This window comes from Gallinula chloropus (assembly GCF_964237585.1).
Source record: "Gallinula chloropus genome assembly, chromosome: Z".
NCBI lineage: Eukaryota > Metazoa > Chordata > Aves > Gruiformes > Rallidae > Gallinula > Gallinula chloropus.
Window position 1 is genome coordinate 84,561,532 of NC_140089.1, and position 16,467 is coordinate 84,577,998.

Genomic DNA, 16,467 nt, shown 5'->3' on the forward strand with positions numbered 1-16,467 from the left:
AAAGGCAGCCAGCTAAAATAAAACAGTTCCAAATATCAGAAGTGGTCATTTATTGCAATCATTTATGTTGACACTGAACGTCTGATCCACACTGTACTGAGGACTTCTCTAAATAAATTCCTATCAGGAAAAAAAAAAAAAAAAACAAACAAAAAACCAACCAAACAATAAATGCACACCCCCACTCCCCAAAACCCCCAACACACACAAAAAAAAACCAAAAAAGAAAAAAGACCAAAACCAGCTAATAAAACAAACAAACAAGCCCACGAAAAAAATCAACCACCACCAAACTAAAAGAACACCCAGAACAAAAAAACAGCCTCTTCCCTCAAATAATTTCATACTGGTATTTAAAAAGTCTTGGATTTAAAAAAAATTTTTGACTATTCACCACATCCAGCAAATTCTTAAAAAGTATAGCTACTCCTTATACATATTGTAAAGACAGGAAAACCCCCAAGTAAATAATTCTAAATCTATTTTCATAGCTCTTTTATGATCAAAATTAGCGCATTTTAAATATATCTGTGTATGAAATTCAGATCCACAAGCACATCCATCACACCATGTAGCAATTGAAATATCCTTTTAACAAAATTTCTGCATCACCTCACAGCAATGGCAGATTTCTAAGATCAAGATCCCCTGTAATATTTCAAAAATGTTAGCAGATAACAGAATAAAATTTTTAAGTAGAAAGAACCATTATATTAGATCTGAATATTTCTACCATACTGCTAGAAATATGAATTACGATAGAAAAAGAAACCTCTAAAGCATTAGTAACATAATGTTGAACCCCAGTGGAAAGGAATGATAGGGGAAAATAGAAATGTTCCTAGGCACTGTCACCAAAAAAAGGAAAAAGAATGACTGTTTTTAAAGCTACATGATTATTACTGCACAATATTTAGAAATAATTCTGAACTCTGCTATTGGAGGAAAACAGAAGTGGGAAAGGGAAGAATTTTTGGCAACATACTAAAGTAAAAGGACTCCTCTTTGTCCTCTGGTCAGTAACAGTAAGGAACTTTCACTGTACCCTCACATTGGACAAAGAGAAACATATTCTCACATTTAGACTTTCCTTAAAGCTCACTAGAAATACAAAATAAAAATAAAATGAGGGAAAAAAAATCTTCTAAAACTCTTCAGTAGTCAATTGTCCAAATGCACGCTTGTTCTATGGAACAAGGTATAGGTCAAGACACAACATGTCTTCTTTATAGCAAAAGAATCAAACTTCAGAACATGTCTTAGAACTGCAAAAATTTGGGCTTTTATGAAAAAAATATGGAAACCTCTTTGTTATTTTAAGTCAAAGCAAAAAGCTTTGTAGATTCTTTGTTTCAGTTTTTTGGTTGTTTTTTTTTTTTGTGTTCCTAACTGACAATACAAGATTTTTGCATGGATCCTTTTTATGGACTGAATGTTGTTTGGCTCGGTTTTTCAACTACAGTATCAACAAAGTTATGTCAGTTCTATGCTCACATGCTTTGGAAATGATTTCTTGTCTCCTGCATTCTTTACTTAGATGCAAATATATCTCAAAAGGATCTATGGAATTGAAAAATATCAACATTTAAGGTGGGTAATAAAAAGTTAAAATGGACAAAGTTATTCTCAAAATTTAGTAGCCCTAAGAGATACTGAAGACTTTCCTGCAAAATTGAAAGCAATACACTTCTCGGATTGAAAAGGCAGTTATGTTGTTTACAAAGCCCCCTAACCTCCATTTTTATTAGGACAGCTCTTAGAAAAAGTCTACTCAAAGACAAGTAGTACACTATCCTTCCTTTCAGTACTAGCTACTTAAATCATGGATGCATTTGCGCAGTGATGTATTGCGGTCACCGCTGCCACAGAAAACATACAGAATGGAGTTACTAGTGCAAGGAAAGTTGGAAAAATATGTAGTCATTTATTAGATTCTTATGTCCATATATATAAAAAAGAAACAATAGGCCTTATCTTAAAGCTCAACATGAGAGTAGTAGACAGCAGATTGGTTACTACTGAAAATCCATTCTTTGAACACACCAAAGACTTTTATTATTACTTCCAGAGAATATTGCTCTTTCAGAGACACATATGGAGACTGTTGTTCTTTTAAATGCACCCCAAATAAAACCACAGGCAGGCAGATTGCATTATTTTTTACGAAGTACACTAAAATCTGAGGCCAGTATACCTATAGAAGTTCAGGACAGTTCATGAGTTCTATAAACAGGATACAAATTTCTGTGAATGAAAGAAGCCTAAAATATATGACACAAAAGAAATGCTATATATTGATATTTGGGGAGATCAGTAACATCAGACAAAGCTGAAAAGATATATTCAATTTTCTGCTTTGCTACTCTGCCACAGTCAAGTTACATTTCATATGTGCCCTGTTTTTTTCTTTCCTCATCATTTGCTGCTGAGTTACTGTGAGAAACAAAACTCTGACTAGACAGATCACTGTTCTGCTCCAACACGATAACTTCCTCCTGACACATAGCATCTGTTTGTGGCTAGCTCCTTGCAACCTTTCAGGTCTCCTCTGACAACTCCTGTCATGAGCATAGTCTTGGCCCGGGAAATGCTCATTCTGTGCCACCTAAGTTGTTGGGGTTTTTTTTTAGACTGTTATGAAATAATTCAAGTATGACTATCAGCCAATGTACAAAAAGCCCCATGAGATTAATTCTGTGATTTGAGATAAGGGCTCAAAAGTGATAAAAGCGATCTCATCAGTATAAACTTCTATAATGTATTGAACTACTTAAATGTATTTGTTGTTGTAGGTCAGATAACAAATAATTACTTCTAATTTTGGAGGGGGAGGTTATGTCCAATTCTGAGGGATCATACCACAGATTTACCTGAGATGAAGCGTACATACTTATCTCAAAACTACTCTGCTGCTTAGTACATGCACGTGAATAGAAGTAAGACTTCCATAGGATGTACTCAGCACATTCTGAGAGACAGAAGTGTAGAACAGATAAAATTCAGTTGTAGTTTTTGTTCTGTCTCTAGTCAACTGAGTTGAAATTCAGTATTTCATTTCTCCATTCTCTATCTCTTTCTCTCTTCTACACAGAATGTTGGTTTTACTGTGTGGAAGCTGTTGCTTACTCAAATAGACCTTCTTTCTTATTAGATCCTTTAGATATTCCTGCAGTGTGTACTTAAAATGCATCATAAGCTCTCCTTCTCTTTATAATTATCTATTATTCATACCATGGCAGTGTCTAGAGACCAATAAGTTAAGATTATGACAAGATACAATATATGGATAAATACAGATGGCAGGTAGATAGTTAATAATAAAGATGGGTGTATGTACATAACTTAATGGTGTCAGTAACTACTATCGCATCTATTTTCCAATTAGATCTAATTATTATTTTTTCCTGTCTGCAAAAAATTAATTTGTAACAATTCCACAGTAGTTTTTCCTTCTTTCAAGTTTACATGTCTCATTTTTTATTTTGTAATATTTCTAATGGTGATAAAATTACTAGCATTATGAATAGTTTGTACACCTTTTTTTTTCCATCAATAAAATATCACATTTTACCAGAAGTTAATGTCCAGGAGATGTGGAATACTAGATAAATAATGAATTAAAAGACACACTACTGATAGCTGCTCTGCTTTAAAATGCAATAAACTTGTAGAGGTTAAACATCTATATTTGAAATATTTGCAAATTTCAACTATAACAAAAAACACTTGTTTGGTTTGGTTTTGTTGTTGTTTGTTATAATTTCCCCAAACCAACCTTTGTAAGTGTTAATATTTTTAGTGCCTCACAATTATCAGACTTAGATTCTGCCATATTACACATGAATTGTCCCTACAAAGTCAATGGCTTTTTGGTATGAGAAAAATTAACTAATAAATCTACTTTAAACAAATAAACATTCAGTTCTGCTGATTTATACCTAGATGTGAAACAATTTTTACTACATTAATTCATATTCATATTTGTAACTATAGTAGAGTTCCAAAGATGCTCAACAGCAAGAAAAATCCAGGTCTTTTGGCAACCATTCTTGACACTATAGACTCATAAAATATTTGAGGTTTTCAAGGACCCCTAGAAGTCCAAGTTTGGTCCTAGGACGTAGCTTGATCCAAAACCCCTGCTCTAGCAGGGTTCCCTAGAACAAGCTGCCCAGCCAATGTCTGTGCAGTTATGAGCACCTCCGTTAATGAAGATTCCACAACCTCTCTGAGCAACCTATGACAATGCTCTCCTGTACTGGGTGAGCCCTCAATCAGAGAGGACCCTCAATGGGGAGCCTCAACAGTACTGGATAAGGTGGAAGAATCACCTTCTTCAACCTTCTGTCAACACTCCTTCTAATGTAACTCAGGATACAATGAGCCTTCTTTGCTGCAAGGGTACATTGCTGGCTCATATTCAGATTGATGTCCACTGGGTCTCCAGCAGGATATGCACATATGATACCAAATAAAACAAGGAATCCAGGGCTGTTCAAGGCATTAAATTACTTGGGTTTATACTCTGTAAATATCTTCCAAATTTGTTTTTAGTTTAGAAGTGGGATAAACTTTTCAAACATTTTAATGAAACTTTTTTCTCTTCCACAGATTTTTAAAATTATTTTAGAAATAAAAATTCAGTTCAATCAACCATTATTGATCCAGGATCTCTTCCAGCTCACTGTCTCATCGTACTCCTTCCAGATAGTCAAGCAATAGTCAGCATCTAAAGATGATGATTTTCAGTGTATTGCAGATACATGTGAATACTTATGATTACTTAAGTTTATAATCAAGTAAACCCAATGAAGTTAGCAAAATATGTGATCCCAGAGTACAACTCCAGAATACTAAATTCAATATACACTTATTTTTCTAGAGAATATTGACCAAGAGTTTAAAATTAGAAGAGAGTACTAAAATAACAAAACTATTAAAACACACACCAAAATATTTTTTAATATTTCAGTATTTTGAAAGATTACTTTCTATCTTAAAAGGGTTTTTTTTTTTTTACTTCTATGATTATAATTTCACAGCCACCAATAGTTACAGAGCATAAAGGTGTAAGTCTGTTGTACAAAGCGTTAAGTAAGAAATAACTATGGTACAACTGTGGCACAATTTAATTCTCATGAGAACATTAAAGTTTTGTCTAACTTTTACAAATCTTGTTTCTATCTAAGTGCTATTTGGAAGCAGCATATCACTGTCCTATATGACAATCTTGAATAGGTAGAGATTGAAAGGTATGAAGAGATAATCTCTACTCACCTATAGTTGGATCATGATAGTCAGGGAACCGATGGCTTATGAATTGCATTGTCATGGCTGGAGAGAAGAAAGACAGAAGAAAAAAGAATGATACTAGTGACTTTAAATGGCAACAGGGAAAAGAATATGAAGATAATTCACTTATCCATATATCATCTTAGAAAGTGAGTCAGGAATCAGTTTTATGTCTAGACCTGAAAGAGTACATTGGCATTACAGTGATAACTAGAAACCGTTAAATGAAAAAAAAAAAAAAAACAATTAAACTTATCTGTCCTAATTTCTTCCCTTTTAAACTTCTTTTTGTCAATTGCTGTATTAAAATGCTAAATGTTTTAACACTTGTTAAATACTGTTAACCTGATAGTGTCTATAAATAAAAATTTACATGAAGAAAAAGTAAAATATAATTTAAAAGACATTCATAAAAGTTTTAATGATGTTACATATTACCATTAAAGACAGCACCTTATTGGATTTCTGGTGCATTTTAGGTATACCCAGCTCCTCAAACTTGATGCATCAAACAAATGTTTCTGTTAACCACATAGCGCATGTTTTCTTCTGAACAAGGCTGAATATCACTCACTTTCAGAAATTTTAAGAAAGTTGTATCGGTTTTCAGGAAAATTGCTTCTCATTATTTGGAAGAGGTGGTGCTCTGGAAGTGAAATTCCAATTTATGTAGAAAGCCAGAAGCACTCAACTATTACTTTTCCACATGGCGTCTAAAGTTCATAGACTTTAATAACCATGAAAATAGGTTTGGGTGGTTACAGTAATATCGTTAGTTGTCAGAACAACATGGGAAGTTATGTTACCTTTAATGTCATTCCTCAGAAGTTTGAAACTTGGGTCATTTGAAAAGTAAAGGAACCTACTCAACTGAGAGAGCTCTGAAGGAAAGACCTTCAAAAGTGAAATAGGTGAATTCCATTTAAATAGAAGTGGAAAAAACCCCAAAACCCTAAAAGTTTTCTTTTAAAAAGATAATTCTTTATTTTTAAGCCAAGTTCATTATTTTTAATACTTTTTTTAAAGGATGCATTAGAAATCCTCTAGTGTTGTTATTTGACAATTTCTTTAGAAAAACCTATCAGTCACAACACATCAAACCAAACATGAGATTCTGCTCTGTGTCTTGAACATCTCAGTTACCTTCAACAACAGAGGTTATGAACAAGAAATGGAACAATTTAAAAATTCTATGCATAAATACACACCCATTTTTAAAGCACCATTGCCTTAGTTTAATGTTTGCCTTCCTTATATTTTCAAGAATCAGGGAGTTAAGAAGATAGTTTTACAAAATGATACAGACAAGGAGTATTAAACATTTATTACCATGTTAATAAATTATTGCATCTTCAGTATAGACAAATATAAATGTTAAGAAGCAGCATTATAAATTCATAGTAACTTAGACAGGGTAACTGTGTAAAAAACACTCAGTCTATACATATTATTGGGGAATAAATCTACATGCGGTGACACTTGTGTCTTCTATATTATCTGTTGTCAGATGCATTACTTTTAAGTACTGTGTATGTTTGGACACTTTCCTTTCCAGGACACCTGGTTTCTTGGTCAAGACAGATTTTTAGGCACCTCCGTCTGATAACTGTTAGTGTTTTATAAAGAATAAATTGATGCTTAATGGGATGTGTCTAGTTTGCTCTGAGAAGCAGAGGCAGCTAGCAGAGATGCTGTTCATATGGTTTATGCCTACACATTTTGAGCTTTCTGAGGAACTGTACCACAAATGAATTAAATTTGTTTCACTACCTGATGCTTTTTTCTTGCCAAGCACACTACTCTCTAACTCTGTGGCTGATCTCATTTTCTTTCCTTTTGGAACTATGCCTGCGTCACAAAATCTGTTGTTACAACTGAAATGGAAATTCTCAGAGGACACCCAGAACTCATGGTAAACATTTTTCCTCTCTCCTGAGACAGCCACAAATCAATACGTCATTTATATCCTCATTAAATCCACAGGATCTAAGATGACTGAAATAATTTGGAAGCATCATACTGACTTTCAACTGTGACATGCAATATGTTAGCCACAGGGATGTGTACAATTTATAACTCCCAGGCAATGTGTGTGAATACACATCATCAAAACTTTCATAGGAAGCTAGGCTGTGCACAGTGCTTTAGGCGGAGCTCTGTAGAGGAAGTTGTGTCTTGCAATGTCAACTGTAACAATAATGACTTGTGTAAATATATATATGATCTTAGTCTCAATCCAGAGATCTACATGAGCTGGTTTGCTTTATATCAATAGGCTATATATAAATAGGATCTGCAGACATACAGAATTCGAAAAGGTTTTCAGTGAAGCACTCTGCATAATGAAATTAAAACCTTTTGGAGTATGCTATATAGAGAAATAGTGACTAGAAGTTTCCTTTTACACACATTTTGTCCCACAAAACACTTCTATGACAGCGCTTAATCAAAGATTCCTCCTAATCACTAGGTAAGAGACCTCTTTGACACCTTTAGTACTTGTCACCTCTTCCATGGTGATTAACACCCTCTGTTACATTTTTTGTTTTCTACTCTTTTCAACCTCTCTCACAGGAAAGAATTTATTCCTAATACCTCATCTAAATCTCTCCTCCTTCATCTTCAAGCTATTAAGTCTTGGTACAGGAATCTGCAATAAGATCTCCCCACAGTCTTCTACAGGTTGAAATTCCCCATATCTCTCAGACTGTCTTCATAGAAATTTCTCTAGCCCTCTGATCATCATTGTGGTCTGCTCTGGACTTCCTCCAACAGCTTCATGTTATTCTTATACTGGGGACCCCAGAGCTGGACACAGTACTTCAGGTATGATTTCACAAGAGCAGAGTGGGAGGGCAGAATCTCCTCCCTTGACCTGCTGGTCATGCTGCTTTTGATGCAGCACAGGATGTCACAGAATCACAGAATTGTAGGCACCTCCAGAGATCATCAAGCCCAACCCCCATGCCAAAGCAGGTCACAAATGTAGGTGTCCAGATAGGTCTTGAATATCTCCAGAGAAGGAGACTCCACAACCTCCCCTGGGCAGCCTGTTCCAGTGCTCTGTCACCCTCACCATAAAGCTTTTCTGCATATTGCTATGGAACTTCCTGTGGTCTAACTTGAGGCCATTACCCCTTGTCATGTCCCCACAGACCACTGAAAAGAGGTTGGCCATTTCCCTCTGTCTCCTACACTTTAGATATTTATAAACATCAATCATATCCCCTCTCAGTCTTTTCTCACAGCTGAAAAACCCCTGTTCACTCAGCCTTTTCTCATAGGGGAGATGCTCCAGACCCTTAATCATCTTTGTGTCCCTCCACTGAACTCTTTCCAGGAGATGCCTGTCTTTTTTGTACCAGGGAGCCAATGCATGGTCGGCTTTCTGGGCTGCAACTGTACATTACTGGCTCATGTTGAGCTTTTCATCAACCAACACCTCCAAGTCCTTCCCAAGACTACTTGCAATCCATTATCCACCCAGCCCTTAGCTGTGTTTGGGATTGTCCCAATGCATTTGAAAGACCTTTGTCCTGGTTCTGGCCAGGCCAGTTAACCTCCCCAAGCATCCTGCACAGGTGATCTGAGTTAGCCTGGGCTGTTTCCACACCACTTGACATCACTCTTTCATTAAAGGGGCTGGGTGGGAAGGGGCACTGTAGGGTGCCTTCAGTCCAGTCCTGGCGCCAGTCCTTGTGCCATGCAGCACTCTGTAATGGTTAGGTTGGTAAGGTACTCTGTTATCACCCGGCATGAGTGTAATTGGCTGTTATTCCCCTTTAATAGCGCTTTTGTGAAATGTCTTTATCCTAACTCAAGAAGGCTCTGTCTGTTTCTCCTGTGGGAGTGAGGGAGTGAGTCGCATGTGGTGCTCAGCTGGTGTTTGGGTCTGAACCACCACAACCTTGCACTTGGCCCTGTTGAACAAGATCGGCTTATAACCGACTATCTGAACTTCCCAGCAGGACAACTGGAATATACTGGCTTCTTCACTGATACTGACATAGGCTCCAAAGTCACTTTCCAGAGTATATTAATTTGAAAACTAATAGAAAAATGGTATTGGTATTCCATGCTGTTTTATGTAAGTATTCTTCTTGGAATCTTCTTTTTTTCCTTATCCATTATCCTCTTTTCCATATACATTAACACTTATCGCTAACAAATCCAAGCCAACATCAGATATTATTGTGACCATTTTCCTTTGGAAATCTGAATAATGCTGTTCCAAATTTTTACAGATCTATAAATTATGGAGGTTTAAGTCTAATTTATGCCACACACAAAGCACTGTAGTAAATTGTGGCTTTAAAGCAGGATATTAAAACAGAATAAATGGATAAGAATGATATTTGAATAAATACATATACATGTAAGAGCAGAGACAGTTAAAAGATGGTAAAAAAAAAAAAAAAACCACATAGGTTTTAATCCATAGCAGATATTGTGAAACATTTTGCATTCCAAGTTGCCTGAAAAGTTTTAATGAATATTTTATAACACTGTGAAGATCATTCCATTTAAATGGGACATGTACATCACATGGTAACTACAATAAATAAAAGGATCATTGTTTTAGATTAATAGTATCTTCTTTAAATCCATCTGTGGCTAAGGAAGTGTAGATTGCCTCAGCTGAATAAATTTAAGCTTGATACACATGAGTATGTAACTTTAAATTCTCTTATGCTTTCAAAATAAAAAAGCAATCCAGATTCTGCATTATTTTTTCAGTTGTTCCCAATTATGCTTACCCAATATTCATTAATTATCAAGAAATATATACATGATACCTAAACTTGCACTAAAATATGTTGGCTGGTTGCCTGGACATGCTGCAGCACCTCAATGTCCTTTCTGTGGTGAGGGGCCCAAAACTGAAGGGAGTACTCAAGGTGGGGCCTCACCAGTGCTGACTACAGGGGGATAATGACTTCTCTACTCCTACACATCACACCATTCTTAACACAAGCCAGATGGTGTTGGTCTTCTTGGTCACCTGGGCACAGTGTTGGCTCATATTCAGCCAGGTGTCAAACAACACCCCCAGGTCCTTCTCTGCTGAGGTTTTCCAGCCACTCTTTCCCAAAGTTGTAGCACTGCTTGGGGTCATTATGAGCCAAATACAAGGCCCAGTACTTGGCTTTGTTGAACCTCATGCCATTGGCCTTGGCCCATCAATCCAGTTTATCCAGATCCTCCCTGTAGGGCGTTTCTACCCTTGAGCAGATCAATACTCCTGCCTTAGTGTCATGTGTGAACTTACTATGGGTGCACTTGATCACCTCATCCAGTTCATAAATAAAGGTATTAAAGACAACTGAGCCATCACAGAGCCCTGAGGAACTGAAGAACATCCCTGGTGACTGAGCGTCATTTGGATTTGACTTTTCACCACCATACAGTGTACCTGGCCATCCATTCAAGTCAAGAGCAGCCAGTTTATCAAGGAGAATACTGATGGAAATAGTGTCAAAATCTTTGCTAAAATCCAGTTAGCCAACATCCACAGCTTTACCCTCATCCACTAAGTGGATCATCTTTTTATAGAAGGAGATCAGGTTGGTCAAGAAGGACCTGCCTTTCATGAACCTGTGCTGATTGAACCTGATCGTTTGCTTTTCCTGCATGTGCATCATAATGCCACTCAGGATGATTTGCTCCATAATCTTTCCAGGCACCAAGGTCAGACTGACAGGCCTGTAGTTTTCTGTATCCTCCTTCTTGCCCTTCTTGTGGATGGGTGTCACATTTGCTAATCTTCAGTCAACTGGGATGTCCCCAGTCAGCCAGGACTGCTTGTACTTGATGGAAAGTGGCCAGGTGAGCACTTCTGCAAACTCCCATAGTACCCTCGGGCCCCTTAATATCCTCATCTGGCCCCATAGGTGCTGAAGCAAATTCCTCATGATTTCGCATTGGATTACAGGGGCTGTATTATGCTCCCCATTTCTGTCTTCTGGCTCAGGGGGCTGAGTACTCAGGGAACAACTGGTCTTGCTGTAAAAGGCTGAAGCAAAGGCCGCATTCATCACCTCAGCCTTTACCTCGTCCTCTGTCACTATGAAACTGTTCTCAGTTTCATCTACTAGAGGACAGAGGTTGTCCTTATTTTTAATTACTAATGTGTTTATAGAAACCTTTATATAATTTCCACTCTCTTTCTAATAATATTTCATTTTCCTCAAAGTAAGAAATGCTATGCTTAGAAAAAAGCTGATGTTATGTCATTTATTCTAAAGTATTCTTTGATCAGGGCATCAATATTGAATTTTATGTAAAGAAAGTATCAAACATTTGAAATATATATGTATTTGTGGGCCCACAGGCCAACAAAAAAAGTGCAAAACCTATGTGGTTTTGATAGCTGGTGGAGTGGAATCCCACTGTCTTTCTAATTTGTTCCAAATTTTACTTCTACCAACAACTTTGCAGGCAGTCCCATGCCTATTTTTCATGTCTGGAGAATATGTTAGGAGGTTACACAGTAGTCTTTAAGGTATCCCTGATCACATCCTGAACTTCCTCTCCCTCTTTATTCCCCAAGAACTTCAACATATTCACTTCCCTGGGTACTGTGTATGATCATACATTAATCTATTTCCAAAAGGATCTTTACCCTCATCCTCAAAGTCCTACACTTTAAATAGGCTAACAAAATGATCGCCTTACTCACAACTCAGAGATCTGTGATTCCATATGGTTGATTTACTTGACTATTAAAGTGGATCTTTAACTTTTATTATTATAAATATTGAAGTTTCAAAGATACCAGCATAGAAGTTGGGCTTAAAAACTGTATAATATGGTAAAGTAAGTGGATTTACAGTTTCATTCATGAAGTTCATGACAGAAGAAATCACTTGTGTATTACTAGCATAGAGAAGGTGACAAGAAAGCTATAGAGTCTAAAACAGCAGATCATATTAACCAAGTATGTACTGTAGGAAAATACTGTCTCAGAAAAGAAAAAGTGACAAACATGCTACAAGCTTACATCCTTGTCTTCTAGGCAAACTCAAACACAAAAAGGAAGCAAATTCAAACATAAATAGGAAACCTACAGAGGGTAGATGCATAGGCAGGTAGCCTGAAAGGAAAACAAAGAAACTGTCTGACCAGCCAGGAATCAGGTTAGGAAAGTTACAGCCCTGACAAAGATAAATCTGGCCAGGTGAATCAAGAAAAAAAGAAATGTTATAATCAAGAAAAAAAAAAAAGGAAAGATGAAGGAAAATGTGTTTCCCCTCTGTAATGAAACAGAATAACTGATTACCCAGGTTATTTAGAAGGCTGAGGAGCTAAAATAATTTCTTGCCTCACTCTTCACTAGCAAGGGCTCCTAGTCACACTGCCTGGGTCACAGAAGGGAAAGGCAGGGACTGGGAGAATGAAGAACTGTGTAGAAGAAGTTCAGGTTCAAGACCATCTCAGGCACCTCAGGCCCATGGAACCTGACAAGATTCATCCATGGATCCTGAGGATCCTAGGGTATGAAGTGTGTAAGCCACTCTCCATCATATTTGAGAAGGCAAAGCAGTCCATTAATGTTTCCACTGCCTGTAAAAAAGATAATCTCCATTTTGAAAAAAAGAAGACCCAGGGAATTACAGGCTGCTCAGTCTCATCTCTGTGCCTGGCAAGATCATGGAGTAGGTCCTTTTTGAAACTGTGATCAGGCACATGGAAAATTAGGAGGTGATTGGTGAAGCAAACATGGCTTCACTAATGCCACATCGTCCCTGACATATTTCATGGCCTTCTATCTTGGGATTACAACTTTGTTGGGTTAGGAAAGTGCAACGGATGTCATTTTCCCTCACTTATGCAAAGCATTTGCCATTGACCTCCACAATGTCCTTGTCTTTAAATTGAAGAGAAATGGATTTGACAGGTGGACCACTCAGTGGATAAGGAATTGGCTGAATGTTAACACTTAAAGAGTTGTGGTTAATGGCTAATTGTCCAAATGGAGACCCAGTGGTGAAGTGACATTCCTCAGGGGTTGGTACTGGGACAAGCAATATTTAACATCTTTCTTGGAGACATGGACTTTGAGATCAAATGTACCCTCAACAACTTTGCTGATGACACCAAATTGTGTACTGTCATTGACACACTGAAGGGAAGGGACAGATGAAGAGATGGTGTTCAAGGCCAGGTCGGGTGGGGCTTACAGCAACCTGGTTGAGTGGAGAGTGTCCCCGACCATGGCAGGGTAGTTGGAACTACATGAACTTTGAGGTCCTTTCCAACTCCAATAGTTCTGTAAAATTAAATACCTTTCTAAAAACATGTACTGGGAATGTTGAACATACCTGTTTGTTGTAGGGTTTTTCTAAATAAATGTTTTTATATAACTAAATATGTACAAATGGTACAAGTATTGAAGTTCAACTATTTCAGGGACTGGACAAGTATTTTATCCCTAGTATTTTATCCCTGAAATACTCAATAGTTCTGGTGGTTTCAAACACACAAGACCCCAAATGTATGATTGTTTCATGCCTGAAAATCAAAATGTGGACTTCTGTTTCACTGACTTGGAAAAGCGACAAACATCCTTTATAACTCTTTCAGACCTCATTCATGATTTTTTAGATTGTCTTGTCAAGTAAAAACTTATTTGCAATTATTCTTCTGCCCATTAAATCTTATCAAATAGGCTATTTATTAGCGATGTGCAAACATACACATTATGAATAACAGGAGGGGAAGACAGTAGTTTTTCCAAATCCTTGTAGTTGCATTAGCACTCACAGCAACTTTGAATGGATGGAGACACCAATAATGGTGAAATTTATTGGAGAGGGGCAGGAGGGCAATTAGAGAAAAAAAATCCAGTCTCAGGAATGTTTCATGTATGTTCACTTTCTGCAAGTTTGCCAAATCAATGTAAAAGAAAATCAAGAAAAATAAAATCCAATAAAGCTAAGGGGAAATTTAGCTGTAAAACAAAAGTGAGACACTAGCTATGAACAAATTTAGACTATGAATTAAATAATATTTCTATCCACCAGATGATGGATTTTCTGAAACAGAATTCAAATATGGATGGAAGCAGCAAGAAGCCCCTTTGGATGTTAAGGTGCTTCCTAAGTGAAATGATTGCCTTGAATCGGTGACACAGAAAATTCTTTTGGAGAATTTTCCCTTGTATCCTCAATTTCAGGTGGGGAAAATGCTAATTTAATGTATGATATTTCAGTATAGATTTCTTTTATAATAAAGTCTTTAACAAATACCAGTGGTGGAAATAAATATTTTCTTTCCTAAAATACCATGTACTTTAGATCTCAAACATTTTATAAAGATCCTCTTGCTTTCCAGGGAGAAGTTTCCATATGGAAAACATTGCTTTGTAAGAACCTGGAATATCTTAAATGACCATATGTTTGTGATATACTTGTGTAGGGGGAAAAAAACCAAACAAGAACCCAAGAGAGTTTCATACACAATTAGTGCAGTCAATGCCAGCACATCAGCAGTCTTTGGTGTTCTGAACAAAATGTGCTGCACTGCTGAGGTACTGCACTGTTACTTATTTTCTTACCTCTTACTAAGAAATCTGATGAGATAGCAGACATTCTATCAGACAACAGTTTCCAGGTCACAAAGCTCTATGTGATTTGGGTATACAGTATATTTCCTGTTTTATTCATATCTACACACTGCATTTAGATCGCACTGCAACTTAGAATAAATAACTGACAGCACTAGTCACCTGAACCAGAACGAAAGGAGCCAGAATGATGAAATCATGTTGTTACATTCAAATGCTTCCCATCAGCCTGAACATAAAGAACTAAACAACAGCTGCAGTGTCAAAGCTAAGAGAGATTGCAATGTGTCAGTGGAGAGAAGATCATTCCAACCATCAGCCTTCCATGATGACACCTAGCTAACTTGTTTAGATGGAAACCAAACCCCTTATCTGGAAGAGTGTATGAATGACCTGCCTTACACTGAAATCAATGGGATTAACAATTTCAGATCGTTGAGGCATGTGTTGTGTTAGATCTGAGCACTGAACATCCATGGTGGCTGAAAGTTATGTCTACCAGATGGTGTATGATGAATATATCTTTCAGTCAAAAAGATGGACGAGAAGAGTGATGTTTAATGCAGAGTACTAGAGAGTTTTATGAAACTTTAAGAGAACGGGAAAGGTATGTAGAGGAACAACGCAAAATTATCTAGGAAGAACATACATATTTGTATAGTTAACTGTATGATTCTCCCATGATATGGTAAATAGTGAAGTGTATTCCTTGATTTAAAATGTGGGGGAGTGTTTTTTTTTAAACCTACTTCTAATAAACTCAAGTACCTCACCCCTCAGAAAGACACTCATCTTTATCTGCTAGAAGATGTGAAGATTTTTGAGGATATTTATTAATATCTTTTATTTTGTCCATATATTCTTCCCAAAACAACCGCTGCAGGCTATAGGATAACTAGGATAACAGCCAAAAGGCACCTTGTTCTTACTTAGTACAACCATTTTTACATTGTTATACCCTGTATGAAATAGTGTGAGTGTTACCACACCATTTCAGGAAGGAATGCTACAAAGCCTGTAAGCTATAATTATTAATCTTTTAGGTGTTACAATGTATTATTTATGAACATTGTGAAATGAAGGCAAGATAAATTCTATTTTGCTGTTAAATTCATTCTGGCACACTAGAAAAATACAGAAGCTTGCTCTACAACAATCTATTGCATATGCTAAGCTGCTGATACAGCTCTACTTTTTATAATTCTTTGCTAAACTAGTATGTCTTCTGTTCACCTTTCAAAGCTGAAATCCACAGTGTGGTTGTTTCACCCTGGCTGGAGGCCAGATGTCCACCAAAGTTGCTCTATCACTAACATTTTCAAGTGAACAGGGGAGGAAATATATATTGAGAAGTTTAGGAATCCAGATAAGGACAGAGAGAGATCACTCTGCAATTAGTGTCATGGGGAAAACAGCCTCAGCACAGAATAAAAAAACCCAAAATCATATATTTTATTACACTACACTACACACACAGAGAAAACAGAGTCGGACAATGGGAAGTACAACCAAATCTTAAAACACCAACCTTATCCTTCCCTCCTTTGTGAGCTTAACTTTAATCATGATTTCTCTCCCTTCTTTCCCCCCAGGTGTCCCAGAGTGAGAAG

General features: G+C 36.9%; 1 protein-coding gene across 1 annotated transcript in view; it reads right to left on the reverse strand.

Moving 5' to 3' along the window:
* The window catches only part of RIT2 (Ras like without CAAX 2), a gene marked incomplete at both ends in the record, with an annotated part of 197,494 nt that overhangs the window by 127,403 nt on the left and 53,624 nt on the right, over nucleotides 1-16,467 (reverse strand). The window contains one exon of the mRNA XM_084278323.1: nucleotides 5,278-5,334. Coding sequence (XP_084134449.1) covers nucleotides 5,278-5,334 — 57 coding nt within the window. The remainder of the gene's footprint in view (nucleotides 1-5,277; nucleotides 5,335-16,467) is intronic.